The 23,451-nt window shown below is 39.6% G+C and overlaps 1 protein-coding gene across 2 annotated transcripts in view; it reads left to right on the forward strand.

The window, feature by feature from the left end:
* The window catches only part of MYO6 (myosin VI), a 151,185-nt gene that overhangs the window by 103,483 nt on the left and 24,251 nt on the right, over positions 1-23,451 (forward strand). For both annotated transcript variants that reach the window (XM_055134700.1, XM_055134699.1), the window contains exons 19-26: positions 3,434-3,472; positions 7,142-7,235; positions 13,931-14,061; positions 14,159-14,236; positions 16,531-16,660; positions 17,189-17,279; positions 20,419-20,569; positions 22,976-23,184. In XM_055134700.1, the coding sequence (XP_054990675.1) occupies positions 3,434-3,472; positions 7,142-7,235; positions 13,931-14,061; positions 14,159-14,236; positions 16,531-16,660; positions 17,189-17,279; positions 20,419-20,569; positions 22,976-23,184 (923 nt within the window). The remainder of the gene's footprint in view (positions 1-3,433; positions 3,473-7,141; positions 7,236-13,930; positions 14,062-14,158; positions 14,237-16,530; positions 16,661-17,188; positions 17,280-20,418; positions 20,570-22,975; positions 23,185-23,451) is intronic.

Genomic DNA, 23,451 nt, shown 5'->3' on the forward strand with positions numbered 1-23,451 from the left:
GTGCGCTTACCACACTAAAATTTGCTTAATGCTTTTGTACAAGATCAGGTGCTGTGTATGGAAAATCCTTTAATTTGCTTACTTTTCATTGAACTCTTTAAAAAATTAATTTTGAGCCAGGAATTTACTCCTTGAGCTATAATAAGGAACGTTCACATGATATGTCTAAGGAATCAAACACAGCTAATTGTTGAGTATTTACCATAGGAAAAGATCTTTAAAACTATTGTGGCAGGACAGTAATGGAGGGTCTTGGGCCTTTTAGTGGTGGTGAGGGTGTACTGACTTTGTACATCAGTAGTATAAACATTAACACTCTTGTAAACATGTTACATAAATGACAATAAATGTTTTTTTAAAGCTTCAAAAGTTTAATGATTAAAACTTCTATTAAATAATATAAAGAACTAGGATTAATTTTTCTTACACATTTTCACAATATCATATTTATAAGAACTCACTTGGTTTTTATCATGTTTACTACATATAAAATACAACAGTATTTTACGATCAAAGTACTAGCAATATAATCATGCTGAAATTCCTTGGAAATTGAAATGGAACATAATTAATTTAATAAGGCCATCTTTATAAATAATTTATTTCAAAAGATTAAGCATAGAGGAGAGGGCCTATAATGTATTTTCAGGTAATTGAATAAAAAGTCTTTAACTTTGTCATCCACTTTGTTAATTAATTATGAGTTCTTAATTGTGTTGAGCAATGTTTTTCCTTTTTCTTGGTTTGTTTTGGTAGTCTCAAGTTCCTCAATAGACATTATAACAGTTTGGTTAGAATAGTGCGTTGATCTTTTGTGAAGTGGGTATCGATGAAGTATTTTCCTCCTATAATATTGTAATAGTCTTGCTGACAAGAGCATATTGCAGTTTTAGACAATACAAATAGAAACAAATACTCTTAGAATACTTTGGTTAAAGTTTTTTTGTGTATGTATGTAGGGGGGGCACAACCAGTAATGCTCAGGGGTTCCTCAAAGCTCTGCACTCAGGAATCACTCCTGGAAGTTCTTGGTAGACCGTATTGGATGCTGGGCCTTAGACCCTGGGTTAGTCACGTGCAAGGCAAATGCCTACAGCTGTACTATCTCCTCAGCCCTGGTTAAAATATTTCATGTTAAGTCTTGAAATGCCAAAATATAGATGCAAAATAGGCATTTTGCATATTCAGCTGAAAGTTGTGACATTGTTTCTAATAAAATATTTCTAATATTTTTCTAAGATTCTTTTAAAAAAGAAAATAAGTTAATCTTTATTTTAAATGTTGCAGGAACAGCTGATTAGATTCTATAAGTATATAAAACCATAAAAACAAAATAGATTTGGGGCTTGGAGAGATAGAATGGAGGTAAGGTGATTGCCTGAAATGTGGCTGAGCCCATTGGATCTCTAGCACCACATATTATTCCCTGAGTGCTTCAAGGAGTGACCTCTGAGCACAGAGCCAGAAATAAGCCCTTGGCAACTATGGATGTGGCCCTAGAACGTCCAAAAAAAAGTTAATTAGCAAAAAGAATATAGCTTTGATTATCCAACATTCCTGAGAAACAAATGTTTTCTACTTAAAAGTGACTCTTTTTAGATTATGAAATCTAATCCTTTTATTGCTAGACTTAGCAAGTGAGTCTTCTGGGCAGAAATCTAGTCCTGTCAATATGTGCATGAATAGTTGTATGCTAAAAAATAAACTGCAGAACATGAGTTGCAAAAGCAGTTTAGTTTAGCTTGGTGCCCTGTGGTCTTTGACTGCTGCTATTGGAATGTTGACATTGTTCTGTCTTCTTTCAGATGTTAGTTTAGCTTTGCTGCTTCTACTCTTCTGGTTTACTTTTGCTCTGCTTTGAATACAATGCTTATTGGTCTACGGATTAAGAATGATGTTTGTGACAGTTTTTTTTCTTTCCATGTTGGTAGATCTTTTACTTGCTTTCAGTTGGGTGATGGTCCAGTCTAATTAGCATTGTTAGAACTTAGACAAGCAGATCAGTAGTAGATGCAGCTAAATATATATTTTTATCCAGTGACATGTTCACTCTATTTTTATATGTTATTTGAAGTGTACAGTGGTGTTACAGGTAAAATGGTGAACATTGATGTCAGACCTATATTGGAGTCTTTGTTTTGCCATTACTAACTCTGTGATCTGGGGCAAATTAGTTGTTTTTCTGGACCTCAATGATTTCACCTGTAAAATGAAGTTGATAATATATCCTTCATCAGAATCGTGCACTTTAAATATGGTAATGCCATGAAAAACTTGAAGTAGTATCTGACTCGTGGAATCAAGAAAGTATTGCTGTTTGATTTATACTTACTAGTAATAGTTACACTGATATATAATACTGTTATAGCTATGATTGATCCAATAAGTTAAATAATTTGACATATTTATATCTTTTCTAAGTAGTACAATGAACATTTTGTTATAATATTGATAAAAGGATTTTGCATACTTAATTTGAGAAGCAGTAAACATGTGATCTTGAAGTACTGAATCAGTGGAAATTAGTGAATATTATAACCAGTTCACTTAATAAAAGCAGGAAAGTGGGTTGGGAAGAGAGCAGTGGGTTTAAGGAGTGTGAGCATGCTACTTGGACCCTCCTTTATCTCCTGCAGCAAGGTTCCCATCAGCATTGCCGGCTCACCCTGGGCTTCCAGCCCATCAGGCCTGGCTGTCTGTCTTTGAGCATGGTCCCCAAACCTCCTGAGCACTGTTTTGAAGTCCCTCCCACAAAAAAATAAAACACCAAAATAAATAAATAAATAAATAAAATCCACAGCAAGAGGGCGTAGCAACCTGAAGTGTTCACTGTCAGTTTATTTTTTGAGAAAATCGCCCAAGTTAAAAAAAAAATTGACATCTAAAAAATTTTTATAACAGTAGAAAAAGCTTCTCTAACGAGGCAGGCTAATTTTGTACTAAGTTATAAAGAAAAATCCTCATAATATATCACTCATGCTATTTTTAAACATGTCTTCCATTCTTAATGGAGAGTGATGCGGACTGCACCTAGCTTGCATGTACTTAAAGCCGACGTTAGCGTGTCTTCAGATTCCACTCTGTTGGTCTCTAACTGTGTCAGCCCTGCCATTTCCGTTTACGTGCTTCCCTGCCTGTATACTTTTCCCTCATTCAGCCCATTTGCAAGTGTGCATGTATATTTTTTTTAGTGTTGCTAATTTTCAGTCTTTTACACAGGTTCTGTATAAGTGAAATGAGTTATTGTCTGTGGCATTACATAGACTTTTGCATGATATTTGTTAAATTTTGTATACCCACGCTGTCCAGTTGTGATGTGTTACATGTCAATATCATTGCATGTTATTTTCACCTAATGTTGGAGAGCTAATATGAATTTATGATAGTTTACTTTTCCTCTTTGAAACAATCAACTGATTTTTTTCATTCACAGACACAATTAAATTTACTTCTGGACAAACTTCGAAGCACCGTGAGTACACAAACATTGAAAAATATTCTCTCAAATTATCACTAATAATTGCTTAAATAAACCCAGTAAACCTAGAATAATTTGAAATGCAGTTTAAGCTTAGTATCCACTCGACCTCTTATAGTCTAGCCCACTGTTGTGCCTAAAACAGCATGCATGTGTTTGGTTTTAACATACTTGCTTGTATTTTCTGATATACATTCTCCGTACCTCTCGGAGAGCCCAACAAGCTACCGAGAGTATCCTGCCCACACAGAAGAGCCTGGCAAGCTCCCTGTGGCATATTCAGTATGCCAAATCCAGTAACAATAACAGGTCTCATTCCCCTGACCCTGAAAGAACCATCAGTTGTTGGGAAAGATAGTAAGGAGAGGCTGCTAAAATCTCAGGGCTGGGATGAATGGAGATGTTACTGGTGCCCGCTCAAGCAAATCAATGAACAACTTGATGACAGTGACAGTGAGAGATAGTACAGGGATAAGAGTACTTCCCTTGCACACGGCTGACATTGGTTCTGTCCACATATGCTTAGTAGATAGGAGCCCCCTAAGCACCCAGCCAGGAGAAAGCCCTGAGCACTCCTGAGTGTGGCCCTGAGCACCACCAGCCCCCTTTGGTTAGTTTTTGAAGAACAGTAAGGTATATGTGATGTTTAATTACTTCACAACTGTCAAATTCTCTGAATTCAACCAAGTTAAGATTTCTTGAGGTTTTGGGAAAGGGAAAATAACTACAAAGAAAAAATAAAGGAGAAAAAATTAAAATGAATATTTCTACTTTCATTGTAGAGGCAAGGTTTCCTAGAATCCTGTTTTTGATTGGAAGTTTTAGCAGTTCATTTATTTTGTAGTGAAAATTTTACCAGAGAAAGACTTTTTCTATTGGATTCTTTAAATGAGGCACAGTTTTGAGATATGACTTACTTTTAAAAAACAATCCACAGAATTGAAATATCTTATTTTCCAAATAGTCATTTTGAAAAGACATTTATTTATTTTTTTTTATTTTTTATTTTTTTGCTTTTTGGGTCACACCTGACGATGCACAGGGGCTACTCCTGGCTCTTCACTCAGGAATTACTCCTGGCGGTGCTCAGGGGACCATATATGGGATGCTGGGAATGGAACCCGTGTCGGCCGCGTGCAAGGCAAATGCCCTACCCGCTGTGCTATCGCTCCAGCCCTTGAAAAGAAATATATTCAATTGTTGAAAATTACAGTTTGACATGCTTTAGTAGCCAGTAAGAAGTTCTTTTAAATGTCTTCACTGTTTGCAAATATTCAGCTTTTGAAGATCAAGCACCCAAGTCTAATGTTTGGTGTGAAAGGGGATTTTTTTTTTTCTTTTTGGGTCATACCTGGCGATGCTCAGGGGTTACTCCTGACTCTGCACTCAGGAATTACTCCTGGCGGTGCTTGGGGGACCATATGCCAGGAATCGAACCCGGGTCGGCCAAGTGCAAGGCAAACAGCCTACCTGCGGTGCAATTGCTCCGGCCCTGAAAGAGGATATTTTACTGTTATTTCTCAAATATAGCACTACTTCAAAACATGGGCTTCTTTTATGAATTATGAAATGAAGAATGTCCTAAATATTTTGATACTTTGAAGTTAAATTCTTGTTGAAGTAACTGTTCAACTTTATGATGCTACTGCTTTGAAGGAATTCTTTCAGCCTCATGCAGTGATGATTCCAAATGAATGTGTTTTAATTTAAAAAAAGTCTTGTTTAACCAACAAAACTTTAAATTGTATAATAGTGCACTGTAAGACATGTGTGTATATGTATATATACACATTGTTTGTTTTCAGTTTTGGGTGAGGAGTTTTGTGACCACACCCAACAGTGCTTAGGTCTTATTTCTGCCTTTGGGCTCCTCACTTCTGGTGGTAGTTAGGGGAGTTTATGGAGTGCAAGGGATCAAACTGAAGTCCGATGCACGCAAGGCAAATGCCTTAACCTTTGTGCCATCTCTGGCTCGTGTTCTTGAAGCAGAATGAGGAAAATGATGATTTTTCCCTCCATTTTGGCCTAAAATTTTAAGAGGTATAAGTAGAGAGAATTAACTCTCATTTTCTTATCTTCCAGCATTAACAGCAGCACATTGCCAGCACATTGGTCTCTGAAACATCCCAGATTTTGGATTATTTTGAAGCAAATCCCTGACATCATTTTATTCATTTTGAACCAATACAAACTATCACTTTTTTTTTTAAAGGGCTGGGATACTCCTGTTTTAAACGTAGATTCAGCATTATCATAAATCCTTCCCAATAGCATCAGAATTCCTAATAATACCTTTTTGTGTTTTTTTCTTTTTTCTTTTTGGGTCACACCCGGCGATGCACAGGGGTTACTCCTGGCGCATGCACTCAGGAATTACTCCTGGTGGTCCTCAGGGGACCATATGGGATGCTGGGAATCGAACCCAGGTTGGCCACATGCGAGGCAACCTACCCTGTGTGCTATCGCTCCAGCCCCAATAACGCCTTTTAAAAAATAGCTTAATTGTTTAAATTTGGTTTGCAAAGGAGAAAACATGGTCGCATGTTAAAAGAGTAAAACATCCTTAACATTTCTACTGAATCCAGTTATGTTAACTTTCGTATGAAAATATTGCCACCATGAGAAAAGAAGAGCAGATTGTTGAAAATAATCTTGAATTGCGACAAGTCAGTAAACGAAGCAGATCCTGTTATGCAAACATCTGGAGCTATGGTTGTTCCCTTAGGCTGGACCCCATCCTCACATTGAACCTCAGCCCATAATCCCCTGGGGCAATTTTACAAACTGCCTTTGTTAACTTTCTTAAGAGTTAATTTATTTAGTCCTCTTTCTATAGAGTAGTTTTGGATGTTCTGCTGTTGTTGTTTAGGCCACACCGGGTGATGCTTAGGGGTTACTCTTTACTCTTAACTCTGCACTCAGGAATTACTCTCAGCAGTGCTTGGTAGACTTTAAGGGATGCTGAGATGAAATCCGGGTCAGCCACATGCAAGGCAAGCGCCCTACAGACTATACTATCTTTCAGCAGTTTTCTTGTCATAAAAGTGAAGCATGTAAACACTCTTAGATATAGAATGATGACCACATACGAAATGCTTTGCTTAAGTATGTTGAAGCATGATATAATACAGAATTTTCTTCTTAAAAAGCAGAAATTTTGGGGGCTAGAGCTATAGCATAGCAGGTAGGGTGTTTGCCTTGCATGCAGCCCACCCGGGTTTGATTCCCAGCATCCCATATAGTCCCCTGAGCACCGCTAGGGGTAATTCCTGAGTACAGAGCCAGGAGTCACCCCTGTGCATCACCAGGTGTGACCCAAAAAGAAAAAAGAAAAAAAGAAATTTCTGATGCTCAGATATGAAACATGCTATATTCCTAACATGATTAACATGATACAGATACTCATTCAAAACTTTAAGTTACAAATATATGGTAATAAAGTCTTACATTGTTTGCTTATTTATTTGTGCACTGATGAATGAACCCAGGTCTCATGCTTGTACCCTCCCAGTGAGCCATGTCCACAACCAACCCCATTAGTTATTATTTTAAAAGAAGCTCATATATTAATGGTAATATGCACGGAAACTAGTGGATATGAATAGAAATAAGATTTTTATATTTTTATAGAAGTTGTATGTAAAAGTATCTTTATTCTCCTAGGGGGCCAGCTTTATTCGCTGTATCAAACCTAATTTAAAGATGACAAGTCACCACTTCGAAGGTGCTCAGATTTTGTCTCAACTTCAGTGTTCAGGTATTCTCATGCTTTTATAATCTCTATCTGTGTGTCAGGAGTTGTAGCCCAAATTCAGTAAAGGCTATTGTTTCAAGTAATTCACAATTATTTTTAAGCCAAATAAGATCTTTGTAAGATAGTGTCCTGGAAAATTATTTGAGCAATATTGGAGTATGGCTTATTTTGAAATACATCCTTTTTACTCATTGATATAGAATTGAATAAAGCCCTCTTTAATTGTCAGCCTAAATCTCAAGTGAGCTGACTTCCTTTGGTCTCCTCCATTCAGCAGTTCTTTCCCCATTCGCACATCACTTGGTCAGGAGATAGTGTTTGATGTCCTTCTGATATCAGTCACCCACGGGTGACTCATGTGAAATGGGGAGGAGAAAGATGGTCACTTTCTCCCCATCCACCTCTGCCACCCGGAACCCAGGGTTACTGAGTTCTTGTCTTGCTCGAAGAAAAGAAATTCAGTAGACAGTGAAGTAAATAGATTTTATTTGGAGGGTTTTTGAATGTGTGGAGGGGGAGAGAGTGAGAAAGTAAGGAGCTTAAGAGAGAACACAGCTTCTCTAAGAGCAGGGGGAGAGCCCCTGGACATACCCCAGCATTAGACACAAAAGCATGAAAGTACGAATATCAAGAGGGGAGATGCGGGCGAGACATGTGCCCGGGCACTACATGTCCTCGGCTATATGGGCACAAGCAGCACATGAGCTTGGGCGGCATATGTGCTCCCTTACTTTATTCAAGGTGACTTTTATAGGCTCTTCTCAGGTTGTCTTAATCCGGAAATTTCTGGAGTCTTCTCCAGGCTGAATCACTAAAGTTAATTGGATTAAAGGAGGGATCAAAGTTTGAGGAAATTTATGGGGAGGGGTCCCATCTCCTCAGGCTCCGCGGCTGATGGTCTTATCAGGCCTCTGTTTTCCGTATCCACAGGGTGAATCAGCCTTAGAATTTTCCTCTTGGAAGTTTTGTTGACCTGAGTTTTCATTGCCAGGGCCTTTCCCGATCTACTTGCCTACATCACTTCCTTCTCCTGGAGGAAGCACAGTGCCCTGGGACTCTGTATATTGGCTAAACTCTCCCTCCCCCTGCCATGCTCTCACCTTGTTCAGACTGACGCAGGTGAGGCAGAAGTGTCATCGGGCCAGTCTCTGATCCTTTGCAATTCCCAGGTTCTTCACTATTTTCAAGAAAGAAAATATTGAATAATAAAGATGCTCAGACTCAGAGACGAAAGTAGAAAAGTTTATTGGAAAGTGGAAAAGAAGCTCCCCAAGTGGGTGTTAAGTGTCCACAAGCCTGAGCCCAGCTGTCGATGGAGACACACACAGACAGGACAGATAGATCAAGGTTTTATTCACACACCAAAACACACTCATGCAAGGGACTCAGCGCTGAGGGCACTCGTACAAAAGATTCAGCGCTGAGGGTTCAAAAGCTGGGACCGCTCCCTGGGCTTGAAACCCCGATTGCCTTCAGGGAGAGGTTTTTAAGTCTTATGCTCTCCTACCTATGTGCCTGGGTGCCCCCTACCAGGTGCATTCTCACGACCATGGGCAAGCAAGCGGAGGTATAGAAGCCGAAAGAAGCGGTTAACGCAACTTCTTACCTTTACTTGAACCATCCCTGTTATCTGTGGTCAGATGTCTGGGCGTTTATGTCCATGCCATTGGGGATTGGCATGTTTTTCTTGCTAGGTTGTAAACTCATGACCCTGAGGCACAAAATGGAGTCTGGCTTTCTGTCTCACTGGCAAGGGGAAACTGAGGCTTCCTCTTTCAAGACATTGATGTTATGCCATCTGGATCTTCAGTTTTCCTGTTCTCCATGAGTATTCTCCATTCCTACACTTTCTACCTAGAATGTTTCTCAACATATCTGTCATCCACCTTTTCTTGAGCCAGTTTGGGCTTATAATACCTCTTTAACTGTTAATTTTCTATTCCTTAATATACTCCTCTCAATTTATTGTAAAATTAAGATCACATAAGCTTCAGAATTCTGATTTAAATGGATTCCTTTCAAAGTCCCCTTCATCTAATTTTGTATTGAGGAGGTAATTTTCTTTTAAAAGATTATATAACCTACTGCTACCATGCCTTCTACCCCTCCCCTCTTCTACCCTGTCTGGATTTACCCTTTAACGTATTTACAAAGCCTTAACTGCTGATTTTTGTTTGTTTTGTTTTTGGATCACATCTGGCTGTGCTCAGAGATTACTTCAGGCTCTGCACTGGGAATTACTTCTAGTGAAGCTTGGGGACTATATGGGATGCTGGGAATTGAACCTGCTTGCATGCAAGGCAAATGCCCTAACTTTTGTACTATCTCTTTGGCCCTGATTAGTTTATTTTTTTCCCCCCTTCTCCTCATCTTCAGTCAGTGACAGATTGACTCTCTTAAACATTGATTAGAACTATCTCTTGCAAGAACTCCCAAACCCACCCTTCCAAATGTCTGTGGTTGACTTGTTTGTATCTATCAGTTTCTGCATAGATGTAATACCTGGTTCTCAAATCTCTGAGTCTCTGTCAACAAAGAGCCTTATCTCTACTGAGAGCTTCACTTCTCTGCTACCAAACACTTCTATCCCCCTTTATCATCATCATCATCATCATCATCATCATCATCATCATCATCATCATCCCGTTGATAATTGAATTTCTCTAGCGGTCTCAGTAACATCTCCTTTCGTCCTAGCCCTGAGATTTTAGAAGCCTCTCTTTACTCATCCTTTCCAATGGTGCTGCATTGGAGGCTCTTTCAGGGTCAGGGGAATGAAACCCATCATTGTTAACTGTTTTTGGCATATGAATACGCCACGGGGAGTTTGCGGGTAGGAAACTCTCAGTAGCTTGCCAGGTTCTCCCAGAGGGAGAACTAGGCTCTAAGATGTCGCTTCTGGGAGCTTGGTTTTATAGTCTCTGGATGTTGGCCTCTGGTGGGATTACACAGCGCCAGGGGCAGTCCCTGGGTGTGACCGCCTAGCTCCTGGAAAATGGGAAATCTGGGCAGAACAGGCCCAGTCCTGATCTGAGAAGGCTTGTAGATCTCGGCTCGGGGTCCCACACACCTGGGTTCCTCTGCCAGTTTCTTCATGCGTGAGGCTCGTCCGAACGTGTGAAGAGTGACCTTGAACATGGCTGTGGCTGGGCTTCAGAGGTCTTCGGCTGCAGGGGCTCTTCTCGGAGCGGGGAGGGAAACTGAAATCTACCCGCTCCGAGGGCCCCCAGTGAAGACAGCCAGGCTCGGGGCCAAGAGACTCTCTGCCTGTGTCCCTACATAGCCTTTCTTTCTGTAGAGAAAGTCTGAAGTGTTTCTCTTTCTTGTTCAGATTATAGTCATTTGTAGTCTATCGCTTCACATCTTTTCATATATTTCAACTACTCCATTTGAGGTGGATCTCTCTCAGTATCATTTAAACAAGGCAGATCACATTTAATTTTTTGGGTGCTGGGAAGTGAACCTAGAAACACCTACTTGAAAGTTATGCATGCGCCCTGTTGGTGAAACTTCATCCTTGACCTGAAATCTTATTTAGTTTTATTTCTCCGTGGAAAGAACATCCAAAGCAGTGGTCAGGTGGTCTGGGGGGTCACTCGTGGCGATGCTCAGCCAACAGGGCCTGACTGTGCAGAGGATGTGATAATGCTTAGTGCAGGGGACCAGGATTGGGTTCTAGCACCTGAGTATGGCTGGCATGACCCTGCAGGTCCTCCGAGGTCTGCCAGGGTGGCCCAAGGGTCCTTGGCATCAAAGGACCCAAACCACTCTTCACCCTGTAGTCCTAGCATTGAACTAGCTGGCGTGTTGGCCTAGTAACCCAGGGAGTGGCCCTAGACTCCCTGAGCAGTGCTTGGGAGGCCACCTCTAGATTGTACTCACTATAGTCATTGTAACAAAAACTAAATGGTAGGTAAAACATTATGTTATCAGTCTCTCTTTTCATGGGTGACTACTTTAAGTTTATCGGTTATGTATTATACATTAATTAGATGAAGCTATGATACATTAAATTTTTTTTTAATTTGGGACACACCCAGTGGTGCTCAGGGGCTGCTTGTGGTTTAGTGCTCACAGGGTGCTAGAGTCAAATCTGGATCCTCCTGTATGCAGAGCCTGTGCACCAGCCCTCTGACCTCTCTTCTAGGTACCTCTTCCCTATTTTTTTTTCCCTTTTTTCTCCTCCTTCTCCTGCTATATAGGATGTCGGGGATCAAACCCAGCTGCATGCAAGGCAAGGGCCCTATCCTCTGTACTGTCTCTCTGGCCCCATATTTTTTTTTCTTTTCTCACTTGGGTTTTGAGTCACACCTGCCACGGTGCTTACTCCTGGCTCTGAGCTCAGAGATCATGCCTGGTGGTTCTCTGGGAGCCATATGTGATGCTAGGGATAGAACCTGGATGGCTGCATGCAAGGCAAGTGCTTCATCCCTGCTCTGTTTGTTCTGTTTTAAGTAATACATTATATCCTATTATATAGTTGTAAGTAGTTGATATTTAAGTTATTTCTGCCCCCCCCCCCAGTTACAAGTCTTGGCCCAGAGGACATATGAACATTTTCTGTTCCTATCTCTTTTTCATATGTATGACAATTTTTAAGATAGATTTATAGAAATTTGAATTTCTGTCTCCACTGTCACTGTCACTATCATCCCATTGCTCATCAATTTGCTTGAGCGGGCACCAGTAATGTCTCCATTGTGAGACTTGTTGTTACTGTTTTTGGCATATCGAATACACCATGGGTAGCTTGCCAGGCTCTGCCTTGTGGGTAAGATACTCTTGGTAGCTTGCCAGGCTCTCTGGGAGGGGCGGAGGAATCGAACCCGGGTTGGCTGCCTGCAAGCCCTACCCGCTGCGCTATCGCTCTAGCCACAGGATAAATATTTACATTTTCCATTCAAAGTTTTTGCACTGCTTTACTTTCCCTCTGAGAATGTATGTGGGTATGTTTTCCTGCCTTGTCACCAACTTTGTATACTCTTGGTGTTTTATATCTTTGCCAGTCGATGAAGTTCAGTCTGACTGCCTAAAGGAACTCTTCTGAGATGTTTTTGTTTGTTTATTTGTTTTTGGTTTGTGGTTGGTGCCCCCCATCCCCATTTTTTTTTTCTTTTGGGCCACACCATGCAGTACATAGGGGTTACTCCTGGCTCTGTGCCCAGGAATCACTCCTGGCAGGACTAGTATGACCATATGGGATGCTGGGAATTAAATCTGGGTTGCAAGACCAGTGCTCTACCTGAAGTTCTCTCTCTCTCTCTGACAACTCCTCTGAGATTATTTTAAAAATCTTAAGATCTTAAGATCAATTTTTAAAATATCCTCGTTTTGTTGATTTAAAGTTTTGACCAACAGAAATTAATTCTCCTGTAAGGAATTAGATAAGAATCCAGTGTTATTTCGGTTTTCCAAATGGCTAATCATTTGTCCTAACTAAAATAAATAAATAAATAGTTTTTTTTTTAAGGCACCATGAGTCACAAAGTTGTTCATAATAAAGTTTTAATTATAAAACGTTCCAACACCAATCCCACCAATCCCACCGTGTCAGCTTCCTTCTACCCCGTGTACCCTCCTACCCTGCAGCCTGCTTCCTTAACAGGTGCTTTTTGTTGTTTTTGAGCCACACCTGAGTGTGCTCAGGACTTAGTCCTGGCTCTATCCTCAGGGATCAGTACTGGCAGGACTCTGGGAACCATGTGACGTTCTGGGGACTAAATCAAGGTCAGCTTCATGCAGGTCAAAAGACCTACCCTCTCTACTATTTTGTTTTTCTTTTTAGGTCAGTCAGTCCCAGCAGTGCTCAGAGGTTACTCCTAACTGTGCATTCAGGAATTACTCCTAACCTACCCTCTCTACTATTACTCTGGCCCTTAACAGGCACATTTTAAAGTTTGATTATATAGTTTCAGACCCACACTTACAGTATTGATGGCTCTGTGGTTTCGATACATGCAGATATCAAACTGTCCTAACACTAGATTATTTTTTTTTCTCATTTATTTGAGTAGGCCCAGAGACTGAAATCCAGGTCTTTCTGTAAACAGCAGTTCTAGACATCACTTCTATAATTGTATAGACTTTCCCTAACAATATTTACACTTTTCTGAACATGAAAGCTCACATTAGTGCTCAAATTAAAGACTTTCTCAAGATGCACTGAAAATAGTAGCTGTCCTTTAACCATCTACCTCAGATGGTTTCATTGAGAATTAAGTAAAGGAGGATAATGAAAGTGAGTTCTCTTTTATTTACCAGTTGCCTGCATTAGTGAGAACTCAGGAATGCAGGAGATTACTTCGTTGAGAAACTGTTAGGCAATTTTTTTGTTTGAAAATAAATTCAGTACTTGGAAAGTGGAATGCTTTTGTGTTTCGTTTTGTGCACTGTGATTGTGACCTGGGTTTCTAGCAGAAAATAATATAAATTAGATCGAGACTTTCTAGAAACTTAATAGCTTGTCTCTAGAAATGGTTAATTAAGCTGATTTTAGGTGAATGTTAGCTATAGTAGTTTTATGTGGTGAGTAAATGGGATATTCTGAGTTTATAAAAAAGATATTTTATTTGTCATATTTTATTGCTGATTATTTGTTTTGCCCATTCTAAACATTAAGTTGTAAAACTGAGCATCTACAATTTAAAAAAATTGTCTTTACAGTGACTGGCAGTAATTTGCTTTGTTTCTGAATTCAGGAATGGTGTCCGTTTTGGACTTGATGCAGGGCGGTTTCCCATCACGAGCTTCCTTCCACGAACTTTACAACATGTATAAAAAATATATGCCTGATAAACTTGCAAGACTGGATCCAAGATTATTTTGTAAGGTACGAATGTCATTTAAATTGAAATTTCTTTTCTATGAACTGTGTTCTTATTAATTATTAGTTGATATTTAACCTTTGAATATTTTTTATTTTCCAGGCTCTTTTTAAAGCTTTGGGCTTAAATGAAGTGGACTACAAGTTTGGGTTAACAAAAGTATTTTTTAGACCTGGCAAGGTAATTCTATGTTTATCTTCAATTTTAGCATGATGAGTATGGCTAGTGGGGGGGGGGTAAGTGAATATTTTTTAACTTTTAGGATGCTATTCTTGAATTATATGAGCATAATATGCATATATGTGAGGGTGAGGGGCACACAGTTTTCCATTTGTAAGCAGTTAACAATATGAAGTAGTTTTTAAAATTTCTTTTCAGTAGGGAAGAATTGGAATAAGAATGTTAATATTGTTTCAATGGATTTTTAGTTTAAATAAGGTTACATAGGAAATATTTCTGTTTCAATAAGTTAAAGGCCCTTATAAAATAAGAGCTCAGTTTATAGTAGATTTTGCACTACTTTTGAGTTTTCACTGAGAGAATACATTCTATTAGAATATGACATCTTTATAAGATATAGGAAATTGGTCTGGAGTGTATACCAAACCCTACAATGAACATATAAGTACCTTTGTACATAAAATAAATTTTGTAGGTTAACTAAGAATTTTAGTTTTCATAATTTTAGATTTTTGTGCTCAATTATAAGTACATGTTACAGATTTTTTTGTTTGTTTTTGAGCCATACCCGCCAATGCTCAGGAGTTACTCCTGGTTCTGTGTTCAGGTACCTAGCTGTGCTCAGGGGACCATATGGGATGCCAGGGATGGAACTTGGGTTAGCATCATGCAAGGCAAACGCCCTACCTGCTGTACTATTGCTCTGATCCTATAGATTTTTTTTTTGTAAGTGATGTGTACAGCGAAAAGATACTTACATGTCATTTATCATGTTAGTAATATTTTCACTATTCCAATCCTGTTAGGAGATTTTTTTCACTTTTGTATTTTTAAAATTTATTTTACTTGTCCTTAACCAGGACAAAGCTTATTGGGTGCAAACTAATAAAGTTGCCTTTCATCCACAAGGGCTGTTTAGTACACTGGCATTTCAGTGCATTAGGACATTTCAGTCCTAAACAGGAGAAAACCCTGAAGGGTAAATGGGGTGTGGCATAAGAATCTGAAGTATTTTGTTTAGACTCCAATGCCTCTGGAGTATTGGCATGCTTGGAAAATTACGCATGCCACAATAGTTTGCAGTCACCGTGCTCTGTAGTTTCTAAAGAAGGAATAGAAACTAGGAATGAAAAGGTTGTACAAAATACCCACGAAGAAGTAAAAATAAGACTAAGAACTGTATGAAGTGGAAAGTGGTCTTGTAGATGCTGCAGATAACTCCATGAGGGAAGAGACAGACATACAGGTTAATAGTAGTATGAATGGCTCCTTGGAGAAAGAGCAAAAGAGGAATAAAAAGATCAGGACCCGGTTCCAGTGCCTTGGCTCCTTTTATCAGAGTAACCATAGAAAAATAATAAATGAAGAGGCTAAATTTATCCCGCTTTTGAACTCACCTGAAAGGAGAAAAGCAATTTTCTTTAGTAAAGTATGAATCTCAGTTCATTTTTAAAAGACTGACGTATATACAACATAAAATATATATTTAGAATGCTATGAAATTACTGTGCATTCCCTTAGTTTATGGGGCAGGTAACATTTACTGTTGAATTTTGGGGTGCTGAAATTATAAAACTTATAGGTTGGAAAATGCCAATAGATTAAAGTACCATTTTATTGTTACAGAAAAAAAAAGTTAAGGGTTCTCATACCCAGAAGTAAAAAAAAAAAATGAAGTGCAAGTTAATTTTTCAAAGATGCTTTTCTCTTGGCACCCTCTAAATACATTTTTATTATGAACAAATGTGCTATGTTGGTGACATTATCAGTATACTATTGTAGGGTATTTGGTAAGGGATAGAAATCATGATGAATCTCCCAACAAAAAAACAGTCTTATAGACAGAAGTCTGTGTAGGGCCTTGCACAGAAGGCAAATCAGAGAGACCAGGACCACTGCAGTAATCTCTCCACAGGGCACTGCAGTGGAACAGTATGTGGAGGCAGGGTTGATCTCTGATTCCTCCCAGCTCCAGTAGGAAGTAGGAGATGGGAGAAAGAGAGCTAAGTCCAGGGCACTCCCTACTGCAGGAATGGGGTGGGACCCACTGACCCTAGGTGGTGAGGCCACGGCCAGTTGGTGACACCTCACAAGTGGCTGGGAAGCTGGAAGCACACAGAGAACAAGAGACCACTGCCACAACATCCTGAGGGTGGATGCACTCTGTGTGTGTGTGTGTGTGTGTGTGTGTGTGTGTGTGTGTGTGTGTGTGTGTGGTGTTGGCATAAGCTGCAGCCCCTCCATTCTACTTCATAGTTATCTTTTTGGTACTGATACTGATTTTTATTTCCTAGTTTGCAGAATTTGATCAGATTATGAAGTCTGATCCTGACCACTTGGCAGAGTTGGTTAAAAGAGTCAATCACTGGCTTATCTGCAGTCGCTGGAAGAAAGTTCAGTGGTGTTCACTCTCAGTCATCAAATGTAGGTGTTTGTTTACGCCAAGATCTCTTATTACTGGAGAAGTTGTTTGTTGAATGTTATTAACATGTCTCAGGAGTGAGTGTTGGATAACTGTGCTATTTGTTTACACTTGATTCCTCCAGCAGCACTTCACATGTAGTATATGATTAGTTAGTGTGTGGTTTATGAACTTCCCTAAATGTTTTTTGAGTGTATGATATTTATCTTTTCATCCAAGTGTGTTGTAGAATCATATAGAATTAATACTATCTTTTCATAAGAATCAAGACTCACTACTTGGTGCTTCTCTTTCTCCCTGTCACACATACTACCCTTGCACATGTGTGCACACTCACACACACACATACACACATACCCTTGCACATGTGTGCACACTCTCACACACACACACACACACACACACACACACACCACACGCCATCTTCCAACGAGATTTCATGTTTCTTGAGACTTGTTTTTTGAAATAGTTATTTTTTAATGAAAATATATGTGTGATTTTCAACCATCATATTTTCCTCTTCCATGTAGTGAAAAACAAAATAAAATATCGAGCTGAAGCCTGCATTAAAATGCAGAAAACCATTAGAATGTGGCTTTGCAAAAGGAGACACAAACCTCGGTAAGATGAATAATGTTTAAAGAACTATCTCCTGCTCTGTTAGAAATGTCTATAAAGTCAAATTAAGAGCTACTTGGATGTATATAGAATGTTCTTTTTCCTTTTTTAGGGGGAGGGCTTGCGGGGGAGCTACACTTGGTGATGCTGAGGTTGCTCCTGCTTCTGCCCTCAGAAATTATTCCTGGGGATTCTTGGGGGTGCCACATGGGATGTGTACAAGGCTAGGGCCTTACCTGCTATATTGCTCTTCCCCAGAAGGTTCTTACATTTATGTTAATTTTTTTTCTTTTTTGGTCACACCCAGCGATGCACAGGGGTCACTCCTGGCTCATGCACTCAGGAATTACCCCTGGTAGTGCTTGGGTGACCATATGGGATGCTGGGAATTGAACTCGGGTCAGCCACGTGCAAGGCAAACGCCCTACCCGCTGTGCTGTCTCTCCAGCCCCTATTCATGTTAATTTTTAAAAAGCTATGCTTGATTATTTCTATTATCTCTTTAAAATTAATTACCTGATTAATTACTTGCCTCAATTCTCTAAAAGGATATATATAACATAACTTAAAAAATATAAACTATAAAAAGTTGAAATAAATGGCTAAAAGAAATGCTTCTATTCTTACTATTTTAATTTAAATTTCTTGGCAAATATTAAATTGACTTTTAAAAAGCATTGTTTGACCATATATAGCTTTTGAGATTACCTGTATATACTGCCACACTTTAAGATTAGTCTTTATTTCTTACTTGAGCCTTTAATTGTTAATTAGATATTTTAAACTTGGAGTTTGAAGAACTACTAAAATTACTGATACCTTTTAATAAGCTAAGGTCATTTAAGTTCTACAATTTGAGTTCTTTTTTTCAGTGCCAAGAGATTTAAATCCTATTAGTAGGCATTCATGCATTTATACCAATATTGATTCTCTTTTACCCTTAACAGGGTATTAAAAGAGAATATTAAATAATAAGACACAGGTTGGAATCTTCTGTTCCATAGTATGTTTAGCAGTTTATTCATTGTATCACTATATCACAGTCATCCCATTGTTTATCGATTTGCTCGAGCAGGCGCCAATAACGTCTCCATTCGTCCTAGCCCTGAGATTTTAGCAGCCTTTCCTTACTCATCTTTCCCAATGATTGGAGGCTCTTTCAGGGTCAGGGGAATGAGACCTGTTATTGTTACTGGATTTTAATTTAAATTTTGAATATGCCACGGAGAGCTTGCCAGGCTCTTCCGTGATGTAGACCTTTAATGGGAACTAATGTCAGGATGTACAAACACACACTGGAACCCTCTCTCCTGTTACAATCCTCTCTCCTATGACTGCAATAAAATAAAAGTTAAGACCAGGGAGCTAAGTTGCTAAGTCAAAGAGCAAGAGCCCAGGCTTCGCATGAACAGGGTCCAGTCTCCAGCACCATAGGGTCCCCTGAGCAATAAGCCTCAGAAGAAGCTCCCTGAGCACTGCTTGGGAGGGAGAGGAAGCTCAAAAAACAAAAACAGGAAGTCAAATATTCCTTCTGAACATTTAGTTCAAAGATACATACCAGGAACTGACAGATAAGAGGCAGAGCATGGCTACGGGGTCCCAAAGGAATGTTCTGGGCTGACTGAGATGTTCTCAACCTAGACTAACGTTGGACAACTACATATTTATACCCACACCACACTCACACTTCCAATGGGTGAGGGATCTGGGATGGACATTAGACCTCAGTAAAAGTGATGAAGAGAAAGCATCTCAGGGGTCCCTCATCCTGCCCCAGGACATCACCCCGAGCCCTTCCCCTCACTGACAAAGGTCATGGCACTATCCCCCTTCTGAATGTCAAACTTCCTTTCCCCTCCATGGCAGGAGGAGGAGTGAAAACCAGCAGCACTGCAAAAAAATAAAAGTGGGCTGGAGCCATAATACAGCAGGCAGGGCTTTTGCTTTGCACTCGCCCAACCTGGGTTGGATCCCCAGCATCCCATATGGTCTCTCAGCACCGCCAATTGCCCGTTCCTGAATGCAAAGCCAGGAGTGAACCGTGAGCATAGTCAGGTGTGGCCCAGACAAACAAACAAGTTCAGAATATGTATAGGATTTAAAATCGCTGCAATCATACTATAAAGACAGTGATGTATCCTAATTCTTAGTCGACCTAATCCTTCACTGAAAAACAAATGTCATAAAGAAATCTAAGGGCCAGGGCTGGAGCAAAAGTACAGGGGGGTAGGGTGTTTGTCTGCCTTGCATGTGGCAGATGCAGGTTTAAGAGTCAGGAGTGAGCCCTGACTATCACCGCGTGTGGCCCAAAAACCAACAAGGAAGGAAAGGAGGGAGGGAGGGAGGGAGGAAGGAAGGAAGGAAGGAAGGAAGGAAGGAAGGAAGGAAGGAAGGAAGGAAGGAAGGAAGGAAGGAAGGAAGGAAGGAAGGAAGGAAGCGAGGGAGGGAGGGAGGGAGGGAGGAAGGAAGGAAGGAAGGAAGGAAGGAAGGAAGGAAGGAAGGAAGGAAGGAAGGAAGGAAGGAAGGAAGGAAGGAAGGAAGGAAGGAGGGAGGGAGGGAGGGAGGGAGAAGGATGCAATCTCACTCTAACAAATACCCTACCTCGAAGGGAGGGAAGGAAGGGAGGGAGGGAGGGACGGAGGGAGGGAGGGGGATGCCATCTCACTCTAACAAATACCCAAGGAAGGAAGGGAGGGAGGGAGGGAGGGAGGAAGGAAGGAAGGAAGGAAGGAAGGAAGGAAGGAAGGAAGGAAGGAAGGAAGGAAGGAAGGAAGGAAGGAAGGAAGGAAGGAAGGAGAGGGATGTATATCTTAATATCACCACTGTGTCTTTTTCTTTTTTTTTTAAATAATTTTTTTAGTGTCAGGGATTGAACTCTGGGCCTTATCCACAGGAGGCTTATAGTCCATCCTCTAAGCTGCATCCCTGGTCTGTGCTTTTATTTTGCTTTATTTTTGACTTTGGGAGCTACTCCTGGCAGTGCTCAGAGACTACTCCTGGGTCTGTGCTCAGGGGTCATTCCTGGTGGTGTTTGGGAACCGTATGTGGTGCTGGGGATTTAGCAGTTTATTAAAATTAAAAATTAACACCTCTGGTGTTAAAATGGTGAAATTTAAGCTCTGACAAAACATTATCTTGACAGCATTGATGGCTTGGTTAAGGTGGGCACTCTGAAAAAACGCCTGGATAAGTTTAATGCAGTAGTAAGTGCACTGAAAGATGGAAAACCAGAAGTGAATAAACAGGTCAAGAACCTTGAAGTTTCCATTGATGCTTTAATGGCCAAAATTAAGGTATGTGATTTTAAGTCAGAGAACTTGGACTTTTTGGTATAATGGATTATCTTTTGTTATGAGCATTAACATTATAAAATGTCCTTATATTTTTACATAAAAGATGTTTCAGTGTTGATTTTTTTTCGTGATATTTATTATAGTCCTTATGTTGAAAATTTCTATTGTGAAAAGATAAAGAATTTAAAAGATATTTTTGGGGGACAGATTCACATCTTGCAGTGCTAGGGGCTTACACCTGGCTCTGTGCTCAGCGATCACTCCTGGTGGTACTGGGTAGGGGGGCTGTATTTGGTGCTGAGGTATAAGCCTGGGTCAGCCATATGCAGGGCAAGTATCATAACCCATGCATTGTGTCTCCCACCCAGAAACAATTTTGTTTTAAATATTACAGGGAAGATACCAGGAGTACTTGGGAGTCCTCATGGCCATATCCAGTATTGCTTGGGACTAAGCAGTTCTAGGTACTAAAACTCAGTGCCTAATTTGTACCAAGTTGAGTCACATCTTCAGTCTTAAAGTTACAGCTTTATTGTGATTTTATCAATATGGAGAAATATTTCCCCTTCGAGGGAAACTAAGCTCCTGTTCTCTTTTGATAAGTTTTTTCATAATCTTTACTTGAGATGATTCATGCAAACTGTTTTGTTTCTGTCTTCCGGTTTCTGAAACTATTTATTGTAATTTAAAATTTTTGATTTCTTTATTGAAATAACATTCCCTATACAAAATAAATTTAAAAATAACATGCTGTTATTTAAGAAGTTACCGAAAACCACCAAAAGCCCTTAATTCTGCTGCTAACTTACTCAGCTAATAAAATATTAATATATTCCCTTTTGTTCTGTCTTTGTATGAACATTTTTTTCATGGTTCTTAAATTTAGTTTCCTATTCCTACCATTATATGTTTTGTCTATATTACTACATTTGTTTCATATACTTTGTTTCATAATTTATTTAATTGTTGTAAAAATATCAATTAACCCCTCCAGGTTTTGCACGGAGAAAAAGGGACTCTTTTTTAGTTTAGGTTTGATTGTCATTTATTGAATAGTAATTGCATTCCATGTCTATTCAGTTTTTTTCTGTTATAATTTGAGATTTATATGATTAAATTATGAATATTTTTATCAGATCAATATAATTATGTAAGATATAATCAATACTTTAAGGGATACAGTTTACATCTATATTTTACGTAGACACTGAGTCTCATGAGTAGACTGTGAAATGAAGATCACGAGATTAATGAAAGGCTTTGCAGAAGCTTAGCTGTTTTTTCAGATGTGTCGGATGCCCTCTCAGTGTGTGTGGTATACATCAGCTCCGACAGACACAGCCTGAGGGGTTGCACGCAGGCAAGGCAAATGTCCTACTGCCAGGCTAGATCCAGACTCTCAGCCATAATTTATTTTTTCTCAGCCTTTTTTTTTTTTAAGACTTAGGAAAACCATCGAACTGTTTTTATTGAGTGATCGTTTAAATATTCTGTAGATCTATTTGAACATTGTTATTTTAAACTGTGGAAAATGCTGAACAAATTAGCTATTTCTTTAAAAGATAGTTCTGAAGGGGTGGAGAGATAGGGTGCCCTTTTTGTGGGGCCAGAGTGATAATACAGCGGGAGGGCGCTTGCTTTGAGTTCTATTCCTAGGGCCCTGTGTGGTCCCCAGAATACCGCCCGGAGTGATCCCTGACCCAGGCACAATGTGTCTATGGGTCCTCGAATTGAAGCGCTAGCCATTTGGTCCAGGGGCTCAGGTCCTCCCGAGGTTACTTGGGAGTCTCTTCTGTCCATTTAAAAAAATTAATTGTGAATCGGGCTGCAGTGATAGCACAGTGGTAGGGCGTTTGCCTTTCACACAGCCGACCCGGATTCGATTCCTCCATCCCTCTCAGAGAGCCCAGCAAGCTACCAAGAGTATTGCGCCCGCACGGCAGAGCCTGGCAAGCTACCCATGGTGGATTGGATGTGCCAAAAACAGTAACATATAATTCTCACAATGAGAGACCTTACTGGTGCCCACTTGAACAAATCAATGAGCAACGGGATTACAGGATTATGTTTAATTCCTTTCAGTGTACCCTTTTGGTATTTGTTTACTTGAGTTTTAGGACATAGAGCCAAATGATTGTAGGTAGAAGTAATTTTTTAAGAATTTGAATATTAAATACACAAACAGTATGGTAAAATAACGAACCAGTTGTTATTTGTTCTTTGCCATTGTTTCCTAATCTTTGCTGAGGTATGCATACTGCTTTTTTAAATTGTGGGGAAAGTACATAAGCAAATTTACCTTATTAGTCATTTAAATTGAGCCATCTATGTGTTCAGTATTTTGACACTGTTGAACTAAAGAGATAACTTTTTAAAGTACATGTATGTTATTTTTGGTTTTTAAAGTCTACTATGATGACAAGGGAGCAAATACAAAAAGAATATGATGCACTAGTTAAAAGCTCAGAGGACCTCCTCAGTGCATTACAGAAGAAAAAACAACAGGAAGAGGAAGCAGAAAGACTGAGGCGCATTCAAGAAGAAATGGAAAAAGAAAGAAAAAGACGCGAGGAAGATGAAAAACGTAGAAGAAAGGAAGAAGAGGAAAGGCGGATGTGAGTGAGGCCTTAATATTATATGTCATTTTGAAATAGAATCTAACAAAATATTGAATTCTTGGTGATTACAGTAGTTGGAGAGTATTCTTATTTTGAAACCTTCATTATAATTTATAAACATATTTTAGAATGTTTGAAAACAGAAAAACACATTTATAGTTCACAGTAGTTCATTACAGATAATATTCAAACACCCACCCAACCAGCGAGCATCTTCCCATCACAATAAGAGGGAAGTGTGTGAAGGTTGTATTTCATTCTGGG

This window comes from Sorex araneus, chromosome 4 (genome assembly GCF_027595985.1).
Source record: "Sorex araneus isolate mSorAra2 chromosome 4, mSorAra2.pri, whole genome shotgun sequence".
NCBI classification, from domain to species: Eukaryota; Metazoa; Chordata; class Mammalia; order Eulipotyphla; family Soricidae; genus Sorex; species Sorex araneus.